Source organism: Choloepus didactylus, chromosome 2 (assembly GCF_015220235.1).
Source record: "Choloepus didactylus isolate mChoDid1 chromosome 2, mChoDid1.pri, whole genome shotgun sequence".
In the NCBI taxonomy this organism is placed as follows: Eukaryota; Metazoa; Chordata; class Mammalia; order Pilosa; family Megalonychidae; genus Choloepus; species Choloepus didactylus.
Window position 1 is genome coordinate 218,836,476 of NC_051308.1, and position 24,074 is coordinate 218,860,549.

The 24,074-nt window shown below is 35.6% G+C and overlaps 1 protein-coding gene across 18 annotated transcripts in view; it reads left to right on the plus strand.

Annotated features, from left to right (window-relative positions):
* PUM1 (pumilio RNA binding family member 1) overlaps window positions 1–24,074 on the plus strand; it is a 140,721-nt gene that overhangs the window by 54,755 nt on the left and 61,892 nt on the right. For 11 of the 18 annotated variants that reach the window (XM_037827911.1, XM_037827914.1, XM_037827919.1 and 8 more), the window contains 3 exons: window positions 11,521–11,629; window positions 12,562–12,740; window positions 23,137–23,303. The exons of 3 other annotated variants lie outside the window; for them this stretch is intronic. In XM_037827911.1, the coding sequence (XP_037683839.1) occupies window positions 11,521–11,629; window positions 12,562–12,740; window positions 23,137–23,303 (455 nt within the window). The remainder of the gene's footprint in view (window positions 1–11,520; window positions 11,630–12,561; window positions 12,741–23,136; window positions 23,304–24,074) is intronic. 4 more of the 18 variants (XM_037827913.1, XM_037827921.1, XM_037827922.1 and 1 more) reach the window with 2 other exon arrangements.

Consider the following 24,074-nt stretch of genomic DNA (forward strand, 5'->3'; position numbering starts at 1 on the left):
GATACAGAGAGGAATTAAGTAGGTGATTTGTATTATTCTTTTCTTGATAGAATGTTTAAAGATTTAGTGTAATAGTTTTCCCACAAAGTGCTCTTAAGTTTCCTGATGGAAATGTTTATCCAGCCTTTTTAAAAATTATTTTAAAAAATGTTTATTCTGGTAACATATACAGCACAAAATTTCCAGTTTAAACCACATTCATGTGTACAATTCAGTGATGAATTACTTCCACAATTTTTTGCTACCCTCACCACCATCCATTACCAAAACATAAATTCTATACCCATTATGTAATAACTTCGCATCCTCTGCTTTCAGTCCCTGCTAATTTGTAATCTACTTTCTGCCTCTATGAATTTTCTTATTCTAGGTATTTCATCTAAGTGAAATCATACAATATTTGTCCTTTTCTGCCTGGCTTATTTCACTCAACATGATGTTACCAAGGTTCATCCATGTTGTTGGAATGCCACCATTTTACATCTCTATCAGGAATATACGAAGGTTCCTATTTCTCTGCATCCTCTCCAACACGTGTTATTTTCCTTTTTTTTTTTTTCTTTCTATTATAGCCATACTATTGAGTGTGAAGTGGTATCTTGTGGTTTGAATTTGCATTTTCCTAGTGAGTAATTATGTTGTGTCTTTTTATGTGCTTATTGGTCATTTTGTATATCTTTTTTGGAGAAATGTCTATTCAGCTCCTTTGCCCATTTAAAAATTGTGTTGTTTTATCATTTTGTTGTTGAGTTGTAGGAGTTCTTTATAAATTCTGGATGTTAATCCCTTATCATATACATGGTTTTCAAATATTTTCTCCCATTCTGTGGGATGTTGCTTTACTCTTGATAGTGTTCTTTGATACACAAAACTTTTTAATAAAGCCCAGATCATCTATTTGTTGTTGTTGTTGTTGCCTTTGCTTAAGAAACCATTTATAAATACATGGTGATAAAGATTTGTCCCTTTCTACTCTTGTAAGAGTTTTACAGTTCTAGCTCTTAAATTTAGGTTTTGAATCCATTTTGAGTTAATTTTATATATGGCATAAGCTAAGGGTCCAACTTCATTCTTTTGCATGTGTTATTCCATTTTTCAGGCACTATTTGTTGAAAAGACTGTCCCTTTCTCTGTTGGATGATCTTGGCATCCTTGTCGAAAAATAGGTGATCATAAGTGTGAGGTTTTATTTATATGCTCTTAATTCTATCCCATTGGTCTATTTGTCTGTCGTTATTCCAGTACCACGCTGTTTTGATTACTGTAGCTTTGCATTAAGTTTTGAAACTGAGAAGTATGAGTTCTCCAACTTCTGTTCTTTTTCAAGATCATTTTGCCTTGAAATTCCATATGAATTTTAGAATGACTTTTTCCATTTCTGCAAACAATTACATTGGAATTTTGATAGGGATTGAATTGAATCTGTTTATCACTTTGCGTAGTATTATCTCTCAATAATATTAAGTCTTCCTATCTGTGAACATGAGGTTCCTTTCATTTCTTTTGGCAGTATTTTGTAGTTTTCTATGTACTAGTCTTTCACTTGCTTGGTTAAATTTATTCCATAGTATTTTATTCTTTTTGATGCTGATTAGGTTTGCACCCTGCTTTGGGGGAGAAAGGAATTGGTCATGGAGCAATCTATATGTTTCCATGGTTTTATTTGTGAACTTTACAGGTTTCCTATGTGATCCAGGAATTGTATTTTGCACAGTGTACTCTCAGGGACTATTTTTTTTTTTTTTATCATCATTTTATTGAGATATATTCACATACCACGCAGTCATACAAAACAAATTGTACTTTCGATTGTTTACAGTACCATTACATAGTTGTACATTCATCACCTAAATCAATCCCTGACACCTTCATTAGCACACACACAAAAATAACAAGAATAATAATTAGAGTGAAAAAGAGCAATTGAAGTAAAAAAGAACACTGGGTACCTTTGTCTGTTTGTTTCCTTCCCCTACTTTTCTACACATCCATCCATAAACTAGACAAAGTAGAGTTTGGTCCTTATGACTTTCCCAATCCCATTGTCACCCCTCATAAGCTACATTTTTATACAACTGTCTTCGAGATTCATGGGTTCTGGGTTGTAGTTTGATAGTTTCAGGTATCCACCACCAGCTACCCCAATTCTTTAGAACCTAAAAAGGGTTGTCTAAAGTGTGCGTAAGAGTGCCCACCAGAGTGATCTCTCAGCTCGTTTTGGAATCTCTCTGCCACTGAAGCTTATTTCATTTCCTTTCACATCCCCCTTTTGGTCAAGAAGATGTTCTCCGTCCCACGATGCCGGAGCCATATTCCACGTTGCCAGGGAGATTCACTCCCCTGGGTGTCTGATCTCTCAGGGACTATTAAAACAATAATGTAATTATTAAAATGTAGACCTATTATAAATATGGTTGTTCAATAGATCATACTATTTATAACCTTATTTAAAGGTAACTTAAAAAACAGTCATCTGTTTTCTTACATGCTATTCCTGAATCATGCAGAAATGTGTGATTCACCTTGGGTATTTGGTCATTTTCCAAACACTTTTCTGTCAGTTCAGCAAGTTTTATGAAGATAGTAGGGAAAGAATATTTCTTTTGGCTCTGTTCCAATAACTTGAAATAGAATGGAATAAAGAAAGCTTTTTTTTTTTTTTAAAAAAAAAAAGTGGATTCAGAAAGGAATGTGTGTTGGAGAGAGGATTGATGTGGAATAAGAGCTTGAGGGTGCTAACAGTACTTCTGAATTTTTCTGAAGGGCAGGCTTTATGAAACTATGATCGATAGATACTTGGTTTCAAGGATGATGTTGTTGACAGTGATTTGTTCTTTGGTGTGAACACAAAGAATACTGGGAAACCCCTTTACTTGTGTGAAGAGATTGCATTTTGAAGTTAACAGGAGTCATCAATTGAAGAGCCTGTTTGTACTTCTATGTTATTTGTGGTTGTCCGAAAATTTAAGAGCCACCAAGTTCTTCTCTTTGATTGCTCTTTTTGCTTTTTTTTGCTCTGCTTCCCAGCAACCTACAGTAGATCTTCAGGACGGTCCCAAAACTACTCTCCTCCATGTGTGTATCTTGGTTTCATCCAGCCTTTGCACTCAGCTGACTACAGAATAGATCCCGTTTAAAGGAGCTTCATTGGTAGACTGGCTTAAGTATACTTACTGACTTCCTTCTTCATCGTAACAGGATATGGATCTTAACTTTTGAAATTATATATATGTATATATATTTTTTCTTTTTTAATGCTTTGAAGCTGAGAGAGGCATGACTCTTAACTTTTGAAATTATATATGTATGTATATTTTTTCTTTTTTAATGCTTTGAAGCTGAGAGAGGCATTTAAGGGGCAGTTGGTTCCTTCCTTGCCCCTATTTCCACAGGTCCCTGCTGTTACCCTAGATTATTGCAGTGGCCTCTTTGCTTATCCTCTCAGCATCTGTTTGCTTTCCTTCACCCCATTCCATGCAGGAATGTCAGATTAATATTTCAAAAATAATTTTTGTTATGGTATTTCCTTTTGCTGCCTTTTGGATTATAGTTTAACTTCTGGTTGCTCCATAAAGCCTTGTTGACAACTGGCACTAGCTGTTCTTTTTCACCCTCTCCTTAGTGCACCCTGATGTTGATGATGAGTCTCCCTTTTTGGTGAGCACCTGCCATGCTTGTTTTCACATCTACTTTTGTTCTTTGTGGAAAGTCCTTTGCATTGTGTCACCCATTCTTAATCCTCCCCCTCTTTTAATGCACTGCTTGACCAATCTATCCCAGGTTCATTTCTTCCTTGGTTGGTTATTGTTCCTCTCCTCATCTGTAGTAGATTGTGAAGTTTAAAAATCTTTAATATATTATTAGGCAGTATACTATTTGTCTTGTAATTTGCAAATGTTAAGTTATTTGTAAATATAATTTGTAATTGTATCAGTTTGGGTAAAGGATATCTTGTACTACTTTTGTTATCTCCACATGTTTTGTTATCTCCACATGTGGCTAATGCAGGCCGTGCATTTCAGAGTATTTTCAAGTAGTACTTTTTGATGTCAGTAGGAATTTCAAATGCTGAAACTTTTTTATTTTTACCATAGTCAGAAAAGCAGTGTTAGTTTTCAGATGTGGGAGAAGAGATGAAATTACCTCATATTTGGTTGAGCCTCAGTGATTTGTGTGATTTCATCCCTAGTAGTGGAAATGTTATTGAAGGGCATTAGATACAGCCATTAACACTTCTTGTGAAGAATATTTACTAACCAGGGAAATATATATTTTTAAACATCTTTTTTTTAATATACTCTATAATTATAGTTATGTAAAAAAATAAACTTTTAAATAAAAGGATCATATTAGATTTCAGCCAAAAGAGATATTTAGTTAAGAGACCAGTTGAAGCTGTTAATATAGAAATTTGTTTTCAGTAGTAACCATCCTACCATATAGGGCAAAAATTTTAAGTGTTAATTACCAGATGAAATAGTTTAGATTGTGATGATGCCTAGTAGAGAAATGTGAAGAAACTATAACAGATAATAGTCTTCCTATAGTTGTAATATGTCAAAACTGTCCTAAGAAACTATAGTGGATTCTTAATAGTTTTGTGATTTGAATTAAATGAAATTCAATTTAATTTTTTTTAAAATTAAAATTTTAATTTTTGTTTAAATTTTTTTAACAATTTTGTTTTAAATTTTGTTTGTTAAATTTTGTTTTTTAACAAAAATATTTTAACATTTTAAAATAAAATTTACATCTGATAGTTGAGTAACTGATTAAAAAGAATGCAGGAACTTAGTGAGTAGATTTGTAGTTGGAAGTGAGAATTTGAAGATCATATCCCATAACTGAAAGAGAAAGGGAAAATTAAAAAGCTGCTTTGTTTACTTAATGTACTTCATTATTTTTAATTAAAAAAATAACTGGTTTATGATAAAACTACTGAATATGTTCAACGTTCTTTATATATAAGCTGCAATTTTCAAAGTGAATTGGAAGTTTGGTTATATCTGTTTGGTTAAAAATATTTTTAACATAAATTATGAGCTAAGTTGCCAACAACTTTTGTCATTTGGAAATTATATTGAAGTCAAATATGCCTGCTTAAGAGAAAATACCTTACTTTCTTGCAGTGAATTTCATACCACCGTAATCTCAATTTTTATTATAAAATTGTTTCTAAATAATAATCAAAGTTTATTTTATAAAAAGTCATCTATAATCTTGCCTTACCAACTAGTACCTATTTCAATTTTTATTTTTTTCCCAGAGGGTGCATGAGGAGAAACAGTCTTTACATGTACAATTTTTTATTTTACTTTAAAAATTTAATATTATTTTGTAAATACTACATGTAGTCATTATGGCTATTTTTGGTAAGCTTACATTGTTCACCACAGGGTGAACACTTAGTTTGCTCTCAACTTTTTTGTTCTTACAAACAACTTTGAATGTAGTTTTTTTGTTTTTTTGTTTTTTTTTTCCTTCTTTTGAATTTTTTTGGTTGGTATAAATTCTTAGGAATGAACTTTTTTCCCCTGAGTCCCTTCTAAAACAGTTGTACCAAAAGTGAGTGGATATACCTGCCTTTTTTCTAAAATCATTTCAAGGATAAGGATTTACTTACAGTTTTAGTATATACTAGCATACTTGGTTTCACAACAACCCTTATGGTATGGTAGGAAGGGCCAGATGATTCCCTAAGGAATTAAGATTTTGAGAAGGGACTTCTGAAAATTACAATTTTCAAGAGTCAGCCTTGACAAGAACATGTGACTGTCAGTGGTTACCAAATAATACTTCTTTGTTTCAGTCTGAAAGGTCCTTTTCTTGAGTTGATGACAAATTCTTCTAATGTAATGACAGTGTGATGAGACTATGTAAGAGATAAAAAAATTTTTTTTGGCTATTTTTTACCAACTAGTTATATTAGATATTTGACTCCTGCATTGGCTACCTTCCATTGCAACTAAGCTTGAGTTGGAAGTTTCAGTTCCCAGATTACAACATGATCAAACCTGATCATATTGCCAGAGCTGTAGCATCCAAATTTCTGCTCTTTGCAACCTGTATTAAGTTTGTAACTAGTTCCTAACATTTTATTCCTCTTGAGTACAGAGTAGTTGTTGGAGTGCCCATTTAATGTTGGGATAATCAGAAAACCTGATTGATACTATGCAAATATTAGTGGTGGTACGGTCAAATAAACCCCAGTCTTTAATAATTATCTTGCCTTTTCTGTTTCTGCAAAGCCGTAATCTTTTTTCCATTTCAGTGTGTTTTTGAGGCTCTTAATTTCTTGGGATTTGTACTGGGTGATGTGGTCACCACATCTGCCAGCTGAGTACATTAGAGCATGTTATTGGCAAGCCATTAATAGTGTGAAGTCTCTTGGTTATTTGTTCTTATAGTGGCAGTTTACTCTTGAGTGGTTATCATGACTTAATTCTGCATTGTGCCTAGTCATTTTAGACTGTATCTCATTTCATCTTCACAACAGTCCATTTTATAGACAAGAAAACTGAAGCTTAGAGGAGTTAACTTCACACAGTTGGGATTTAAAACAAGCTTTCTGGTGATTTCAGAACGCTGGTGTATGTTTTACCACTGTATCACTTCTTAAAATAAGCAAGCCAACAAGGTTCTTGATGTTCTCAGCCCTTATTGTATCCATTCCCTTATTATGTCCATCTGTGTTTAAAGAGTTCTTACTAGGGGTCTATTTGATGATTGCTCAAGTGTGGCTTTGTGTATTATCTTCTTAATTAAATGAAATAAAAAAATCAAGATGTCGCATAGAAAATTTAGAATTTTTTCCAAGTGACTAACATTGCTTGTAAACCAAATCAGTGCTTGATTTGTATTCTGTTCCCCAGAAGTTCCATGAATAAGTTTACTTATTTCTTTACTTTTCTTAAGTCTTTTTCTTTTACAAACCTATGGTTCAGGCTCAATTCCTTAAGGTTTGAGAACAGACTATTGGGGGAGAAGTAATTAGGAATCCATTTAATGGGACATTACAAGGAAGACTATAAAGTCTGGTTATATTATTGGGGAAGGTAGGACTCCCCAAGTCCTGGTTCTCAGTTTGTAGGTCTTGAAATGGACTTTCACTACTAATTCGGAGATGATTGGATTATGACATTGCTCTTCACTAACCATGACCACAAGAGACTAATGTATAAAAATCAAAATGCAATTTATTAATTTATAATAACTCTCAAACATAACTCTCAAGTGGGCAAAATAATTGTGTTCAGTGAACAGCAGCTGTAAGAGGAAGCCAAATTCTTGGTAAATGCTTTGAAGGTTGCTTAAGTGGAGTCTGAGCCAGAGAAATTACTTGGATGTTTTTAGTGGCTACTGTAATCAAGTTACTATCTAGCCTGATGTATTAATTGCTTTTATAGAGATAGACTTGTTTGTGCATCATATGCCCTCTATCTAAACATGCCAACTGAGTGATACTGCCTACTTCTGACTCTCTGGGTCTCTTTTGCTTTTGTTGAACCAATTCCTTTTTCCTGTTACCTTCCTTCAGAATTGTCAAATCTTTTAATCCTTTTATTGCCTCATCTTTCTTAAAGTGAATGTTGTAAACCTCTGCTGTGATCTGTTGCTTTTTGTGCTGTCAAAGGGCAGTCTTTATTTTCAAGTTCTTGATGAGATAAGCAAGAACTATCTTTTCATATATTAGTTACATTTAAAGTTTTGGCAATTAAATTTAGGTGTGGTTTAGGTGAAGGTTTAGTAACTGCTGGTGTTTATGCCAGTGGGTTGGTGAACTAGAATGTTTTAGCCAGTGCTGAGGAGGATGTTACCTCCAGAGAGGTTGCTGTTGAATTTGAAATAACAATTGAATATAAACATCATCATTTTGTATTATAATTCAGTAGATTATGGTTCCTTTTAATATGATCAGATTTGAACATTTAGTTGTATTTGTTTTATAGTTGGTTCTTGAACATATAATTGCTACTGATTCTCAGTAAGCTTAACATGTTGATTTAATTTTATAAAATTTAAAAAGCCAGTCATTTTTAGTACAGAATAAGGCAACATAGGGGTGATTGTAAAATGGAATAGAGGTAATCACTCTTCTCCAAATTCAAAAGTATTTTCTTCAAACATTTGGAATTTTGTTTTGGAAATCGGACAAGAAGTGTTCCTTGAAAGCAAACTCCTAAAGAAGTCTTTTGAATATAAAAATGCACCCTCCACATATTTACAACTGTGTTAGTGACCTATTGCAACATAACAAATTACCCCCAAATTTAGTCATAGTTTCCGTAACTGTGGATTTTGGATTTGCTGGGTCCTGGACTTCTGGGTCCCTCCCAGGTGCAGTCAACTTTTTAACTGGGTCTGCACTCAAATCTCAAGGCTCAGTTGGGGAATGGGTCTGCTTCCAAGCTAACTCATGGTTCTTGTCAGGATTCAGTTCTTCACAGGTTGGTTGACTCAGGGCCTCAGTTCCTAATGAACTGCTGGTTGTAGACCTCCCTTATTTCCTTTCCATGAAGACCTCTCTGGGGTAGCTCACAACACTGCAGCTAGTTTCATCAAAGACATCAAGCAAGAGGGTAAGAGAGTAGAAACAAGACTGGAGTCTGTCTTTTGTAAATTAATCTTGAAAGTGACATCTCATCGCTTGTGCTGTATTCTATTCCTTAGAAGCAAGTCAGTGGGTACACTGTAGCCCACAGTCAGGGGAAGGGAATTGCATAAGGGTGTGAGTACTAAGAGGCGGAGATCTTTGGGAGTAATTTCAGAAGCTGCTTACAACATTTGAGGGGTGTAGACGGATATGATTTGGAGGAAGGAGAAATGGTAGGTTCTGTGTATAAATATAGACTTAAAGTTGGATTCTGTCTTTGCCTAGGTACTTTGGTTCGGTATTTTTATTTCATCCCGATTTGAAGAGCGCCCTTGCAACTCATACCTTCTACCTTCTTTTTTTCTTTCCAGAATCAGCATGTTGCCACCCTCTTCTTTTTCCTTCATCTCTTCCAAACTTGCCTTTTCAGTCTCTGCTGTTTTCTTTGATAGTAGTTAACTGATCTTTCACTGCTACTTTACCAAAGCATGTAGAATTCTAGTACTTTTGGGCTGCTCCTAGCATCTATTTAGAATTAGTATTTATATTGGTTGTTAATATTGGGAGGAACAGTTGCATCTTGGTGTCTGAGCTAGGGACTGGGGTTTCTTGGTGTATATTCCTTTGAGAGTTGTTGCATCTGGGGTTATTACTTTTAAGTAGCATCTCCATTTTTTAGCACCTTGCTACATATTTTCTTTATTGTTGTTCCCTTTGAGAAAATTTGGCCAGGAAACAGTCTTGCTTACATGTTCACCTGCTTCTGCTAACTTTATATGTTATGACAACCTGGCAAGCTACAGTGAAAATGACAGGACCTCAAAAGTCATTTTTGCAGCCTTGAGCTCAAGGGCTGCTGCTTTCAGTAAGCAATTATGGACAGACTATTTTCATGTGGAGGCTAGTACTTTCAGAAACTTTTCCCTTAGTTTTGAGTAATATTTCCAAGTTTCTGTGAAGAAGAATGAGAATTAAAGGACAGGAATGAATTTTTTTGATTACCTTTTACTTCTTTCCATTATTAGATGGAGCATAATGTTAACCAACAAATGAAGTGTCCTTTGTGCTGACATTGTTTCTTCTGGCACACAGAGAAGTAGTTGATGTGGGCCTCTGTTTGCTCACATTCCCTACAAAATACAGGAGAAAATTCAGAATGATAGTTGGAAAGGGTACAAACATTGGAGAAATAAATTCTATTTGTAACCTTCTGTGAGGGCATTTTCGGGATCAAAAGGAAAAAAGGAAATTTAAAAACAAGAATTCTTAAATTGTCTCTTACGTAATTTTCGTTAGTTTTCACTGTCCCTTCTGTGATTGGGCAGCTATTTTTGCCTAGGTATGATGCCTCTGAAACCTGTAATATCCACTACCAATTATTGTGAACTTACCTTGTGGCAGAGTGCTGATAGGCACTGATCAACAATGTCTCTAATTGTCACAATAACCTGAAAAATATTTTCTTCATCAGTAAAATAGAGATTCAAGTCCTTTTAGTAGTTTGTCCTAGGGTACATCAGAGTTGTCTTCCTGACTCCACCTCTTAACTTTAGTTCGGGCTCTCCCTCTCATTTACTGCCCTCTGTCCGCTCATGTTAACAGATCAGCTATGTTCATGTTTCCTTTAGGGAATGAACCTGAGAGGTACACTAGGAATTGACTTCTTATCTTCAGATAAACTTATGTTTCTGCAATGAAATGTCAGACCAAAATGTGTCATGATCTTGTTTGATTAGGAAGTAACAAATTAAGGACTGAAGAGGAAAGTGGGTGGGAAATTACCTTAGTCTAGGTAGTAAGCCATGTCCATGAAATAGATCTATAGAGATAACTTAAGGATAGATTAAAATTAGGTCAAGGACCTCAGAAACTAGGTTTGTAAAACTGAGTTTCATTTTAGTGAGGGCAAAGTTGAGTTATTCCTCCATTGTCATTGTGTTATGGGTAATAAATTGGAAAGGTTAAACTTTATTGTGCTTTCTGGGCTTTTAGTCTGTTTCTCTGAGAAATTCTGCTCTCCAACTGTGCCTTTTTATGCTCACAAGCAGTGGTTAAGTAATACCCCAAATTTCCAAGTTTCCCATGTGAGTAGTAGCAGTTGAAATGAAAACATAATTAGAGGAAATAAGAAGGTGCACTTTAGCAAGTAAAGCTGGTGATCAGATCTAGTGGAACTGTACTTTGGTCGCTAATACTCTTATCTTGTACAAAACTATACTTGAAAGGTACTTTACATTTCTTTGGTTGAAGCCAGTTTAGAGTTCTCATATTGGCTCAGGTACAGGGATGCCTTCATTTCTATGAAGTATGGAATGTTTTGTGAAGTCACTTTAACGGCATTGCTAAATATTAAAATTAACTGAGGTTAGGAGATTTTATTTCCCTTCCACTAATGGGGTCTAGCTTTTCTACTGTTTCCAAAATCTTGGAACAGGTTAATGTTATGGCTGGTCAGTATTGTCTTTTTTTAATTTTTCTTTCTGGTGATGAAAGTGTTTTGGTTAACAGTTAGACCCCAGCTTGAGTAACTTTGTTTGGTCAGTTAATACATATGCAGCATGGCAGGTACCTTCTTTTTCAGGAAGAGTCCTTTTATCAAGGAATTAGCTGATAGTTCCAATATCCGTGCCCTTTCTCCCCTTTAAAAATCTTGGCATAGGTTACAGTGAATAATTCTAGATATTTTAGCTGAGCCTCTATTGTGATGGTATAATCTGTGTCCCCCTTGCCTTAGGCCTGTCTATGACTTTTACCAGATATACAGTAGTGCTCAGACCACAAGCTGTATTGTATAGTCAGAACCCTGTGGTTAAAGACTTTGAGGACACAAGAGCATCTTCAGTACCCTTGTCTGAAAGAAAGTGTTGACTGCTGTACTTTCATCCTTAATGAATTCTTTAAAAGCATCTATTATTTTTAATTTGCAGCAGCTCTTGCCAGGTAAAAAGTTTTGGGAAACAGATGAATCCAGCAAAGATGGACCAAAAGGAATATTCCTGGGTGATCAATGGCGAGACAGTGCCTGGGGAACATCAGGTAATCTAGATCTAGCATCTGTACTGTGATTTATGCCTGTCTTAGAGCTCCTTTCCTCAGCAATTGGCAAGTCATGAAATTATATCATTGACATAAACATGTCAAGCAATGTCCTGTCCTATAATTTAATTAAGGAGCTTGTATGATGTAATTTATTAAAACATAATTAACACAACATCAAATCTTCAATATTTTATTGAAGTGTTTACCAAAAAGGAATGGTCTTATTTGAAATTACCATAATTTTGTTCTGAAATGCTGTCAGCATACTTGGAATTAAAAAACCCATGCCTGCAATTTGAAGTTCATGTTGCCCTTGCCCACGTACTACTGTGTATAGAGTGATCTGTCTTTGATCTTTAGTTGGGGCCAAATCACATTTTGGGCATGGGCCCCTGAAGAGGGATGGGAAGAACTTGTAGAGGCAGACAAACTGACAGCAGCAAGAAGTGACAGATGATAGGGGGGGAGGAGACAGAAAACCCAAAAGCTGATATGACTCTGCTGTGTTACAGCACAATCTAAGAATGGATCTTGATGACAGTGAGTCATCAGTAAAAGATCAAATTATATTGTTGTATTTTTTTAAAAGGGCAGTAAAACCACATTTTTGTTTTAGTAATATTACCGTTAAAACACATTAAAAAAGAAATTCTGTTACTTGAAAGGGGTAAACATTAATTTATCCACTTAGATAAACCAGTTATGTGAACTGCAGTATCCCTCTGCTGTCTTGGATAAAAGAGGTGTGTTCCGTTTCCTTAGCTTATGTTGAATATCATACTTATGGAAAAATGCAATAGGAGGTTTTGACTCAGCTGATCACAGCAGGTTTCCTGATTCCCAGTCATTGGTTTATCCATGAGAGATCACTCGTAATTTTGTTTGAGCCTCTGGCTGCACTGTATCATGTTTGTGTATCTTTTTTGTAGATCATTCAGTTTCCCAGCCAATCATGGTGCAGAGAAGACCTGGTCAGAGTTTCCATGTGAACAGTGAGGTCAATTCTGTACTGTCCCCACGATCGGAGAGTGGGGGACTAGGCGTTAGCATGGTGGAATATGTGTTGAGCTCATCCCCGGGCGATTCCTGTCTAAGAAAAGGAGGATTTGTAAGTTGGCTTGAGGAACTTGTTCCTATATCTCTTTTTTTCCCCTAAAGCGAAATATGCCTGTTTAGTTTCCTTAGATAGTCACAACACTAATTATAGCATATTTCTAAAGTTTTATTGTAAATAGAGCTCAGCAAACATAGTAAGAGATGTAAATTAAACTTTTTAAAAACACAGTATTTTTTCAGGACACATAGATAAGAATATGAGGTAAGAACTGAAATCTAAATCTCAGTTTATTGGTCTACCAGAAAAAATCATTTTTAGTTTAAAAAAAAAACAGAAAGGAAAGTGAAGGCCAGGTGTCAGTAAAGAATTCCAGATCTGAGAGCAGTGATTTGCCAAAACCCAAGGAACCTTAACATGGATCAGGTATGTAGGATCCTTCTTGTTTTACCAACTAGGCCTTTATTATAGAATCATTTTTGGCCCTTTTTGAACATCTTTGCTTCTCACACCAGCCTGTCAGGAAATTAGAAGTTCTGTTAAAAATCTTTATCTTGAATTTTTTTCTGAATCATTGTCATTGACCCCTCTGATGCTAAATTATAAGCAACTTCTTTGTCCACAGCCTCTCCCCTTTCAAGTCTTAAACTTAAGTCTTTCTCAAGCATCTTTGATAGCCTTTCTCAAAATGAGTTCCTTCTAATAGCGAGTTTCTAGATTTAGAAATCCTAAGAGGTATTTCCTTTTGAGCCTTCCTCATTTTGTATTCTGTGACTGGTTTCATATTCCAAGCCACAGCTAGGAAGTCCACGAGAAGCACCCTGAATTTATCTTCCCAACTTTTCTCCTGGATCAACTTGTTTTCTACACTTTCTTCTTAAAATGTTTTTGGACTAATACCGCTAGTTCGCAATCATTTAAGGAATCTTCCTTCTCCCAAATCATATTAATACTTTTTCTTCCATTAAGTATCTTCTTTATCTTATAGCATTTGCTGCTCAATATATTTATTGTCATGTATCTGTTGCTAAGTACCAGAGACTTTGTCTTGTTTTCCTCATTCTACTTTAAGCTTCTCTAGAGTAACAGTAGTTTATTTCTGGTGCAGCTTCCTCGGGTGTTCATTAGAATACTTTTTTATATGTTAGTGGGCATGAAATGAATGATTGTCCACTTGGTTGGCATGAAGAGGACAGGTGGTGTCTAAGATAACTGGAATCCACATGGAATTAGCTTTACCCTAGGTATGTCACAGGTGATGCTTCGGTTGACATTGGCACTTGACATGTGGCTGGGGTTTTTAACTTCTCTATTCCAAACCCAGAAAAAATTAAGTGAATTGAACTTTTTAAATTCAAAAGGCTAGTTTGAATTTCCCATCGCCACACCTAGAAGTTTAGAGTGAGGAATTTGACCTGATGAGAATCTTTTAATTTAATTTAATTTATTTTTATCATTTTTTAAAATTGTGGAATATAAAATGTAGACATAGAATTGATAACTTGATGCAATTTAAATTTTGTGCAATTTAACAAGTAGTTAGCAAATTTCAAAGAATGTTATGGGTTATAGTTCCACCATTTCAGTTCTTTCCTTCTAGCTGTTCTAATACCCTAGCAACTAAGAAAAAGAAATTATGTAGAGATTCAGTATTCATCATCCTTTGTTAAATTCTATCTTGTCTGTTGCTACCCCTTCCTCTAGTTTAATCACTTTCCTGATCTTCGGGGATGTCTAGGAACACCCTAACTTGTTCATGTTGAAAAGGGGTGTTGACATTATGGGAAAAGGGGACGCATCTGGTTGATGTTTTGAAGAGGCTGTTGCCTCTGGGTTTTGGGACTTAGCTGGCATAGGAGCTCTCTGGAGGATTTAAGTTTCTGAAAAATAAACTTAGTGAATGAAACTTTTATAGAGTCTCAGATAGGGACCTGAGTATTCTTTAGGGTTTTCAGGACTACTGTTGACTTGGGGAATCTTTTATTTTTATAATAACTTTAAGAAGATCAAGGAATTAAACTGGGACTTTTGAGTTTTGAGTACTAGCCATTCTAAAGCTGACCTGATTGCTTCTGGGTCTTTTGACCCTGCAAAGACTTAGGTAAAATTTAGTGCCCTGTGGATCAGATAGAAAAAGCCTTCTTTTATTTGAACCTCCCCAAGAGGTTTCTTGTGAAGAACAAGACCTGTCCTTTGGATGTGAGGAATAGGATCAGGCCAAGTTATCATTTGCCTATTGTCCCATGGGAAGAATGGAGATACCAGTTCTCTTTTTTCACCTTATCCCCAGCTCACCTCTTTTTTTGTCCCTTCAATTTGCTCATCTCTTAAGTACAGAGTCCTCAGAGGAAGTGCTGCCTTCTAATTGCTGCTTACAACTTTCAGTTATTTACTGTAAGACAGAAATCAATATCATGCGTTAATAAATTGTTGGGGGGAGATTAAATTGGAACTTGCGTGACCCTGACTGTGAATTTTCTGTTATATGTGTAATGTGATGTGTTTCTAATTCTTGGGCATTAACTAGAAGGCATATGCCTGGGTTTCTATGAAGTTTGTAGGAAGAGAAAAACTAGGATTAGGAGAAAGGTGAAACTCTAGACTTGACTTTTTTGATCAGTTACTTCATTAGAAATTATTTGTATGACAAAAGCTGTATTTTTTTGTGTTCAGTGTCTTGTATTTGTTTTTGTAAAGATGGTTTCCATCTTTAGTTGTTTTGGGAGACTAATGCCTTTTCACTCTTTTACAGTATTGTGACCAGAGGTGGTTAGACTGCAGGATAGATAAAGTCAGAAAAATGAGCTCTCTAACAACCAGATAATTTACTGAGCTTCTGAGATTTGACTAAAGATACATGGAAATTCTCCATGTCTGTGTTCCAGCTTCTTCTCTGAAGGAAGGTTGTGGGTAATGAAATATCCTATATTTTGACTTGAGTTGAATCTATAGGATGATATAGGAAGGCTGTTCTGTGACTTCAAACTACCATGTCCAGTGCTCTGATAGATGCAGACCTTTGAATCACTGACCTGCTTTATCAGCTTTATGGTTGGATTGTGCTGATCTTATCCCTATCCTTCTTGCTTTACTCTACCTATTGGTTAAATGACCTTGACCAAAGCTCTGATCTGGAAGGCTGAATCACTTATGGTTGTCATGGTAATGCATCTTCTTGAAGGTGAGCCTTTTTTTTTTTTAAATCTGTCAGCCAAAGGGTTGATATCAGAGGCCAAGGAAGATAGAATATCTGCTTCTTGAAGATAATTGTTCTAAAGAGTAGTACTTGGTAGTTTATAGGTCAGAGCATCTAGTTATTAATTTTTGCTTGGCTGCACCAACATTGCCTCCAGGAAGCCATGGAGTAACCCCATTTAATCCCTTGAGAGCTGAAAACATCATCTCTGAAGGCTCACTGGATATAGACCTAAAACAACTACTAAGGAGTCATTCTCAGAAACAACAGATAATCCAGGCTCTGATTAATTTTCCAGTTAAAGGTGGTTCAGAACTAAAGTAATATGTTCATACTACAGTGGTTTTCCCTTTTCTGTGAAGCTGTTTCCTGGTTATAGCTTGAATATATGTTCTTATTTTCTTGTTTAGGTTTCTTCATCTTAGTTTAGTAGGTTTGGATTCTGTGATAAGAATTCTTTCAGGCTGACAAGAAGAATCCAACAACAGTATTGTATTGGCACCCCCTGTACATTTTTGGTAGTAGCCCACATGGGAATCAGAAATTTCAAGGCAGCAGTTTGTAGCAGTTTTCAGAATAATAGGAAAACTCTGAATACCAGTCAAGTCATAGTCAGGATTTCTGTCTTGATATTTTCTTTTTGTATCCTTTATTTTATTTATTCCTTGGATACAATTGTTATTTTTCAGAAAGAGTATTTACAAAATTGGATGTAACTACTGTATTTTTGAGGCCATAGGGTGAAATTGCCCATCTAAGGACCCTGCTATGGTCTTCTGAAATACCAGCTGATCTTTTTCAAATAGGCTGAAGCCTAGCCATTTTAGAAAAATGGTTCATAATTTCTACGTGGTTTATGGTGTCAAGGAAAATGAGAAGACCACCCTAACTTTGCAGAAGAAATATTTTTAGTAAAAATATCTTGGGAAGATCTTTCTACTTGTTCTGTAGAGTCTGGCTATTGTCTGACCTAGAGGATGTGTACATACTCATAGCAATTCATTTGGATCACAGAGCTTGAGACTTGCTCATGTAGTCTTCACAGCATTTGTTTTAGGTAACCAGTGCTACTTTACTTTACTTGACTTTGTACAGTGTAATACAGATAGAAGTCAAGGGTTTGACCTCAGTTTCCTCATCTGCAAAATGGAGATAATTAAAACTCAACAATAGTTTAATCCACGTGGGTATATAATACATAAGAAAATGCTTTGTGAACCATATAATGTTTTCTTCCTCAAAGTCAGTGGACCAGTGGTATTAGCATCACTTGAGAGCTTTTTAAAAATGTGAAGAATCTCAGATAGGGTCTGAGACCTCCCCCAGATCTACTGAATTGAAATCCTTATTTTGACAAGACTCCCAGGTGATTTGTATGCACATTATAATTTGATAAGCACTGCTATCAAACGTAATTTCCTTGGAAAATTAGCTTTTCAAGAGGCTGTGATTCAAATTCAAAAACTTTTGTCTGAGTGTGGAGTCCTTTTAGATTTTGGCTTCCCTTGAACAAGAAGTTCTCATGCTCTGCTTGCAATGTCAAGCTTTTAGGCATTGACTAGATAAAAACTTAAATATATATATATATATATTTTAATAAAGAATCATTCTTTTGTCTTCATCTCTGAAATAACAAGCACCATTCTTCACATTTAAGGTTTTCTTTTACCTCCTGGATCTGGTGTTACTACATTCTTGCTCGTCTACACATCAGGAACTGGGTGATGATTATTTATATAGTGCCTGGTATATACTGTGCTCCATTGTTTCTTAAATGTACATTTCCACATTTTTTGTTCATTTTCAGGTTAGAATACATCATTCAAATGATGTTATATCATAGATGAATTGGTAGTGTTTCCTTTATAGCAGCACATAAAATAATGGTATGTCTTATAATTGATGGTCACAGATGCAAGGAAATGTAGTAGTTGTTGGTGGCTTGATTCTGTACACATATTGCAGAAAATTCAGTGGGACAAGGGGTCTAATGGTTGGAACCTTAACAATTTCTTTCCTGGGTGAAAAACATAAAATATCTAGCAATTTTGAAGCCTTGGGTGATTAGGATGAGGGTAGATGTTTCTGTGAAGAAGGAAATGGGAACAAATTTGAAAGTCAGGTGACGAACTTTTTAAGTTTTTTTAAAAATATGAATTATATTTTCATAAAGTGCCTTATTTTTAATCTTTGGAATAGTCCTTTAGGTAGATGTATTGTCCCTACTAACTTATAGATGAGTAAAATGAGGCTTAGGGGGGAAATGGTGGAGCCTGTATTCAAACTCTGGTCTAATTTCAATTCTTGACACTGATTTCTACTATGTTATACTGGTTTGTTTATGAATTGGGCATAAAAGGATCATATTTAATGTTTTAAATTTAGAGAGTAATTCACATGGCCAATAAGTCAAACTAACTATATTTTTTAATTGAAAATTTTTAGTACTGTGTAGTAGCTTTAACACTGCTGAGCTTTAAAGGAATTTGACATTTCAGTTTCTTTGGCAGTTATGATAGAATTGTGAGCAGAAGAAACCAGTATTTTATTGGCTAATGTCAATGATTTCTGCACTCAGTATGTCAAGCAGATATAGAAAATAATTCTTTTTAGAAAGAAGGGAGGATAATTCCTAATCTCATTGAATGTGATTTCTGCCGTGTGGAACTTTGTGGTAAGGTCACTGCAATAAGAGGAGGAATTAAATTCTGATTCTTCTGACTTCAATAAGAATTAGTAGATTTAGTCTGAAATTTTCTTCCAGTTATGTTAGTCTCTGGAGAAAGCTGAGCCATAAGTGCATGGTCTCTGATCTCTATAATTTATGGTTCTTCTGCCTGTGTCTGCTCTTCTCCTACTTCTTTGATTTCTAGCAGTAGAGCACACTCTCTGTAAAGATCTGGAATCTCTCAGAACCTTTGGGGAGTTTCTTGGTCCCATTGTTGAGATTTTGATTGGGCTTGATCGCCTGCCTTTTGAGCACTTACTGAAGCCTATTTTTGAGAGCTACAGTTTGGTTTAATATTCATCTTAAAGGAAGTCCTCAATAGAAAGATGCTGTTAATCCTTAGTTTTGCCCCCCCCCTCCTTATTCATTTAGCTAATAATGCCTTTTGAGTATTAGTGTGCTGAGGTAGTATGTGACAAACAAAGCAAAACATGGATCCTGCCTTTATGATGCTTATGTTAGACTTAATTACAATAGTTCTCAGTATTGGAATTGTGGCTCCTTATTAAAGGAAAAGATTTTTATAACATTTTTTGTTGGAATCCGTATAGACCAATTAAATCAGAAACTCTGCAAGTGAACCTAGGCACTTGTAAAATTTCAAAACTTGTTCAACCCCAACCGAAGAACTACTGCATTGTGAAAATGACAGTGCCCCTATGAGGGCCAAGTTGATTTTACGCTTGTATATTAAAGAGTTATACCACTTAGTTGGTGCATTTAAGATTTGTAATCTGATACTGTAAATAATGTTACATTAAAAATACCATCCCAGTGCATGACTTTTCCTAATGTTTGATTTGTACAAATAGTTTTTTACCTTATAAAACTTTTGCACATGCATTATTTCATTGTTCATAACTACTCTGTTCTATACAAAATTATCCCTGTTTTATAGATGAGAAAACTAAGATTCAGAGGTTAAATGACCTGTCCAAAGTCCTGTGACCAGTAAGTGTTAGCAACTGTGCTCTTAGAATGTAGGTTCTCTGTCTCATGGGTCAGTACTTTCTTAAATACCACATAGGTATGAATTTCTTTATTTTTTAAAAAAAATTTTTATTTGATTAACGTATATACATATAAACCATTTTAACGACATTCAGATATATAATTCATTAGTGTTAATTACATTCCCCAAATTGTGCTACCATCACCATCATCCATTACCAAAACTTATCCATCACCCCAAACAAATTCTCTACCAATTAAATGTTGGCTCTTCATTCCCTGTCCCCTTTCTGGCCATTGGTTACCTGTATGCTAGTTTCTGACTTTATGAATTTGCTTATTCTAATTGTTTCATGTCAGTGAGATCATGCAAATTTGTCCTTTTGTTGTCTTGTTATTTCACTCAACATTTCAGGGTTCATCCACGTTGTTGCATGTGTCAGAACATCATTTCTTTTCATGGCTGCATAATATTCCATTGCTTGTGCACATCACATTTTGCTTAACCATTCTTCTGTTGATGGACATTTGGGTTGCTTCCATTTTTTGGCAGTTGTGAATAATGCCACTATGAACATTGATGTGTAAATATCTGCTCGAATCCTTACTTTCAGTTCTTTGGGTTATATACCTAGAAGTGGGATTGCCAGGTCATATGGTAATTCTATACTTATGAATTCCTTGTCTTAAATATTAAAAATTAAAAAAAAAAAACAAAAAACCATAAAACTTACCAGCACTTTATATCCCTGTTCTCTCTTTAGGGTCTTTACATCTCAAAAGGTCATTTTTTTTTTTTTAATGATCCTGAACACTGTACTGTCTTTTAACAGCCAGACTTTTGATAGGATGCCTTCTCACAGGTGCTCTCCTGTCATTCAGAAGCCAGACTTCATGTCAACCAATTATATTCAGAGCCATTTTTTTAATTTATTGAATTTTACTGTTAAGGGACCTTTTAATTGAAATATGTACGTACAGAAAAGTGCACTTCATAAACGTTCATCTTCATGAAGTTCTACAATATGAATACACCCATGTAACCACTATCTAGATCAAGAAATGGAAGCCTCCCTTGGGTCCGTCACCCTCCAATAGAAGGTACCTACTATCCTGCTGATGCATTAATAGCTTATTTCAAGTGGAAAAACAGGTAGCAATAATTTTTATGAATAACTGTACAGTATTGGGTCTCAGCCCATCCTAGGGAAATCTTTGAAAATTTAGCCATTGTAAATATCACCAGGGATGTAACTGTCAGTGGCTAAGTTTTCAGGCCAGAGCAGTAGACTTATAGATGGTCTGGGCAGGTTTTCAACCAGCCTTTGCTTCACATCTATGGAGGATAAATTTGTATGATCTCATTGATATGAAATAATTAGGATCACTGAGGAAAGGTAACGCAGAACACTGATTTGGCTAGTGAGTCTTCTCTGACACCAGTCTTCTTGCTTCTTAAAATTTTATATTGCTTCTCTATCCCATTTGTTTTCCATTAGTGCTTGCAGACCTTTGAACTCCCTGTGAAAAACTGGGGCTGTGAATGGTTCCTCTTGAGCCAGTGATTTTATTTGTAGACTTCTGGGCAAGTTTACTTAGGCAGGCAGTGGGATCATCCGTGAAATACTCTCTTGATATTGACATTAATGGCATCTGATTCAGGTAGAGTTGTTTGTCATCTAGACCATTTCATTACCTCCTAGACTCTTATTCTGATGGTAAAGATAATGGGAGGATCCTTCTTATTTTAGCCATTCAATTTTGCAGAATTTTTTTGCCATGGATGGAGGGGGTATTTGTGTTACATTTATTGATTTTCTGCCAGGCGCTGTATCTGGTGTAGGGATATGAAAATGAATATACAGCTTCCATCAGTTTTGCCTCTTTGAGGTGGAGAGAGCCATTGCCTGTAAACATTTTAAAAGATCTTTTTGTCTCTAGAACCATATTCCCACCTCTGCTTTGGGATCTCATATGGTGCTTAATTGGCTGTCATTCACTTCTTTTGAACAAATAACAGCCTCATACTTTAAAAATTCTCTTCTGAAAGTGAACATCTCAATGGCTTCCAAAGCTGTGATTTACCATCTTGATGCCATAGGAAGCCAAGTTATATATCTTTTCTAATTCTTTCTCTTACGCATTCCTTTTTTTTTTCATATTAGCCATGAAATCTTTTCTTTTCTTTTCCTCATTTGAACACAGAATAACTTTGAAAGTAAAACGAGTTCTGAACTAGTAGTTGAAAATTCTAAGAACGTCACAGTACATGAGTCACCTTTTTGGGCCAGTGAGCTCTAAGAACTACTCTGCGAGTGTCTTGGTTTTGCATCTACAGGGGCTCAGTCAGTCTGTTCACAACTGAGTGTATATGGCTCTGGCTTCCATTATTGATCCCCCACCCCCACTGAAATTTGGTTCTGGTGACTGGAAATCCGAAGCAGTAGTGCTCATCTTCTAATGATTAGATCCTGCCTTTCACCAGAAGCTCTGATTTGGTCCATGTTCATGTTTTTTCCTTACATCAGGAGTCAGTGGTGGGTAAAGGCAAAGTTGCTTCCTTCTAGTTTTACAAAAGCAAAGCTTGCTTACTTTGATAAGGTTCTGTAAAATTCTCTGTATCATGTTGTCAGCCTGCTAGATCTTCTTTTCTTTTTTGAAATCAAGGCATATCCAGGGCTTAATTTATGGTGTTGGTAAGAGGAGACAGGCTTAATTTCCTTAGAAGACAGGGCATAAACATGTCTGACACCTCATCAATTCTTTTAGGCACAGTGTTTCAAGCTTTGTAGTTTGGAACACTTCAGAGATAAATTCTGTTGCATCGATATTTCAACTTAACATGCTCCCACATATGTCTTGAGGTTAATCTGGCATGGGATAGGAAAGTAGTGGAAGACAGCAACAAATAGTTTTTAGGGTACTCTTGGTGAAAGAATTTCACAGTTGGAGTTAACTTATTTTGAAGGATTAAAAAAATTTTAAGTGGTGATCTGTGAATTGTTTATGCAATAAGCAGTGAGACTTATAGGGTAGAACTGGGGTAGTGGTGGTGCAAATTGACAGGGAATGTATCTCAAGATCAAGTATAGAATAATTTAGTTGGCGTGATCTAAGACCATACTTAGTTCAATATTTGAAAGCAAAAGGAGTATACATAGGACAGTGGGAAAGTAGAAAATTCTTTCTGTAAGTATAACACTTTCCCTTTATACTATTTGCTGTCATACCTAGGGCTTACTAGGGGTCTTGTTATTTTACAGTTAGAGTCAAGAGTAGAGAAATGGGAAATATGGCTGGGCTTTGGAAGAAAGGAAGAAAATGGGGTGGTGGAATATTGGATATGTCCTATAGTTGGTAACGTAAAATGTATGTCTGTCTCCCCCATTTGGTAAGACTTCCTGCAGTGTACCTGCCTCTCTGTTGTCTGCTAGATTATAATGTCTGAAAGGGCAGGGACTCTATTGTGTTCTAGTTAACACATAATTAGCATCTAGTGTAGTCTGGTATCCACAGTGGTTGTCCACTATTATTAGTTGATGATGATTAGTGAGCTGAAGCTATTTTTTAAACAGGGCCCAAGGGATGCAGACAGTGATGAAAACGACAAAGGTGAAAAGAAGAACAAGGGTACGTTTGATGGAGATAAGCTAGGAGATTTGAAGGAGGAGGGTGATGTGATGGACAAGACCAATGGTTTACCAGTGCAGAATGGGATTGATGCAGACGTCAAAGATTTTAGGTTTGTATGTTTTACACTTATGATTTTTGAATGGGGTCTATGGGTTTTTGTTTGTTTTTATTTAGTTTTATTTTTAGTTTTTTTTCCCCCACCTCCACACCCCACTCATGTTTCCTTTTTAAGAATTGGATCTAGTGTAGGCCATACCACGAAGACTGTAAATTAAGTGGTAAGGTGGAATTTTCTAAGAGCTGTCAATGCCTGGTGCTTTCCTCAAACAGTAGATTTTGCATTTATATAGAGCTCTAGAATTTGCAGAATGATTCCATAAAGATCATTTCAGTTATTCTCAAATATCAAAATCACCTGGAGGTGGGTGCCTCTGGATTTTTTCCATGTTCTTGCTAAATTGCTGTATTACAGAGCCATGGTTACTAATGGAAGTGTGTCCTATCCCTCTGGCATGTTAGAGGGAGAAAAAAGGCTGAGAACTTGTGCATTATCTCATTTGAGTCTCATAAACTCCTTTTGAGGTGAGTGGGTCAGGTACCATTTTCCTCAATTTAAGGAACTAGAGATGAAGCTTCAATGACTTATTCTTAATCACATCCCTTCCACAGTGCCTCTCTTCCCCATCTCTGGTCATGATTGGTTTACAAATTTTACCCCATAATTTAATGTACACAGTATTAAAATAATGTATATTTGTTGTCTACATTTGGCAAATATTCTTCATTTATGTGCATAACCTTTAGTTATGGTATGTGATTTAAAAAAAATCTATAAAAATCCTTGCCATTGATGTACCAGTAGAGAATATAATTTTGACAT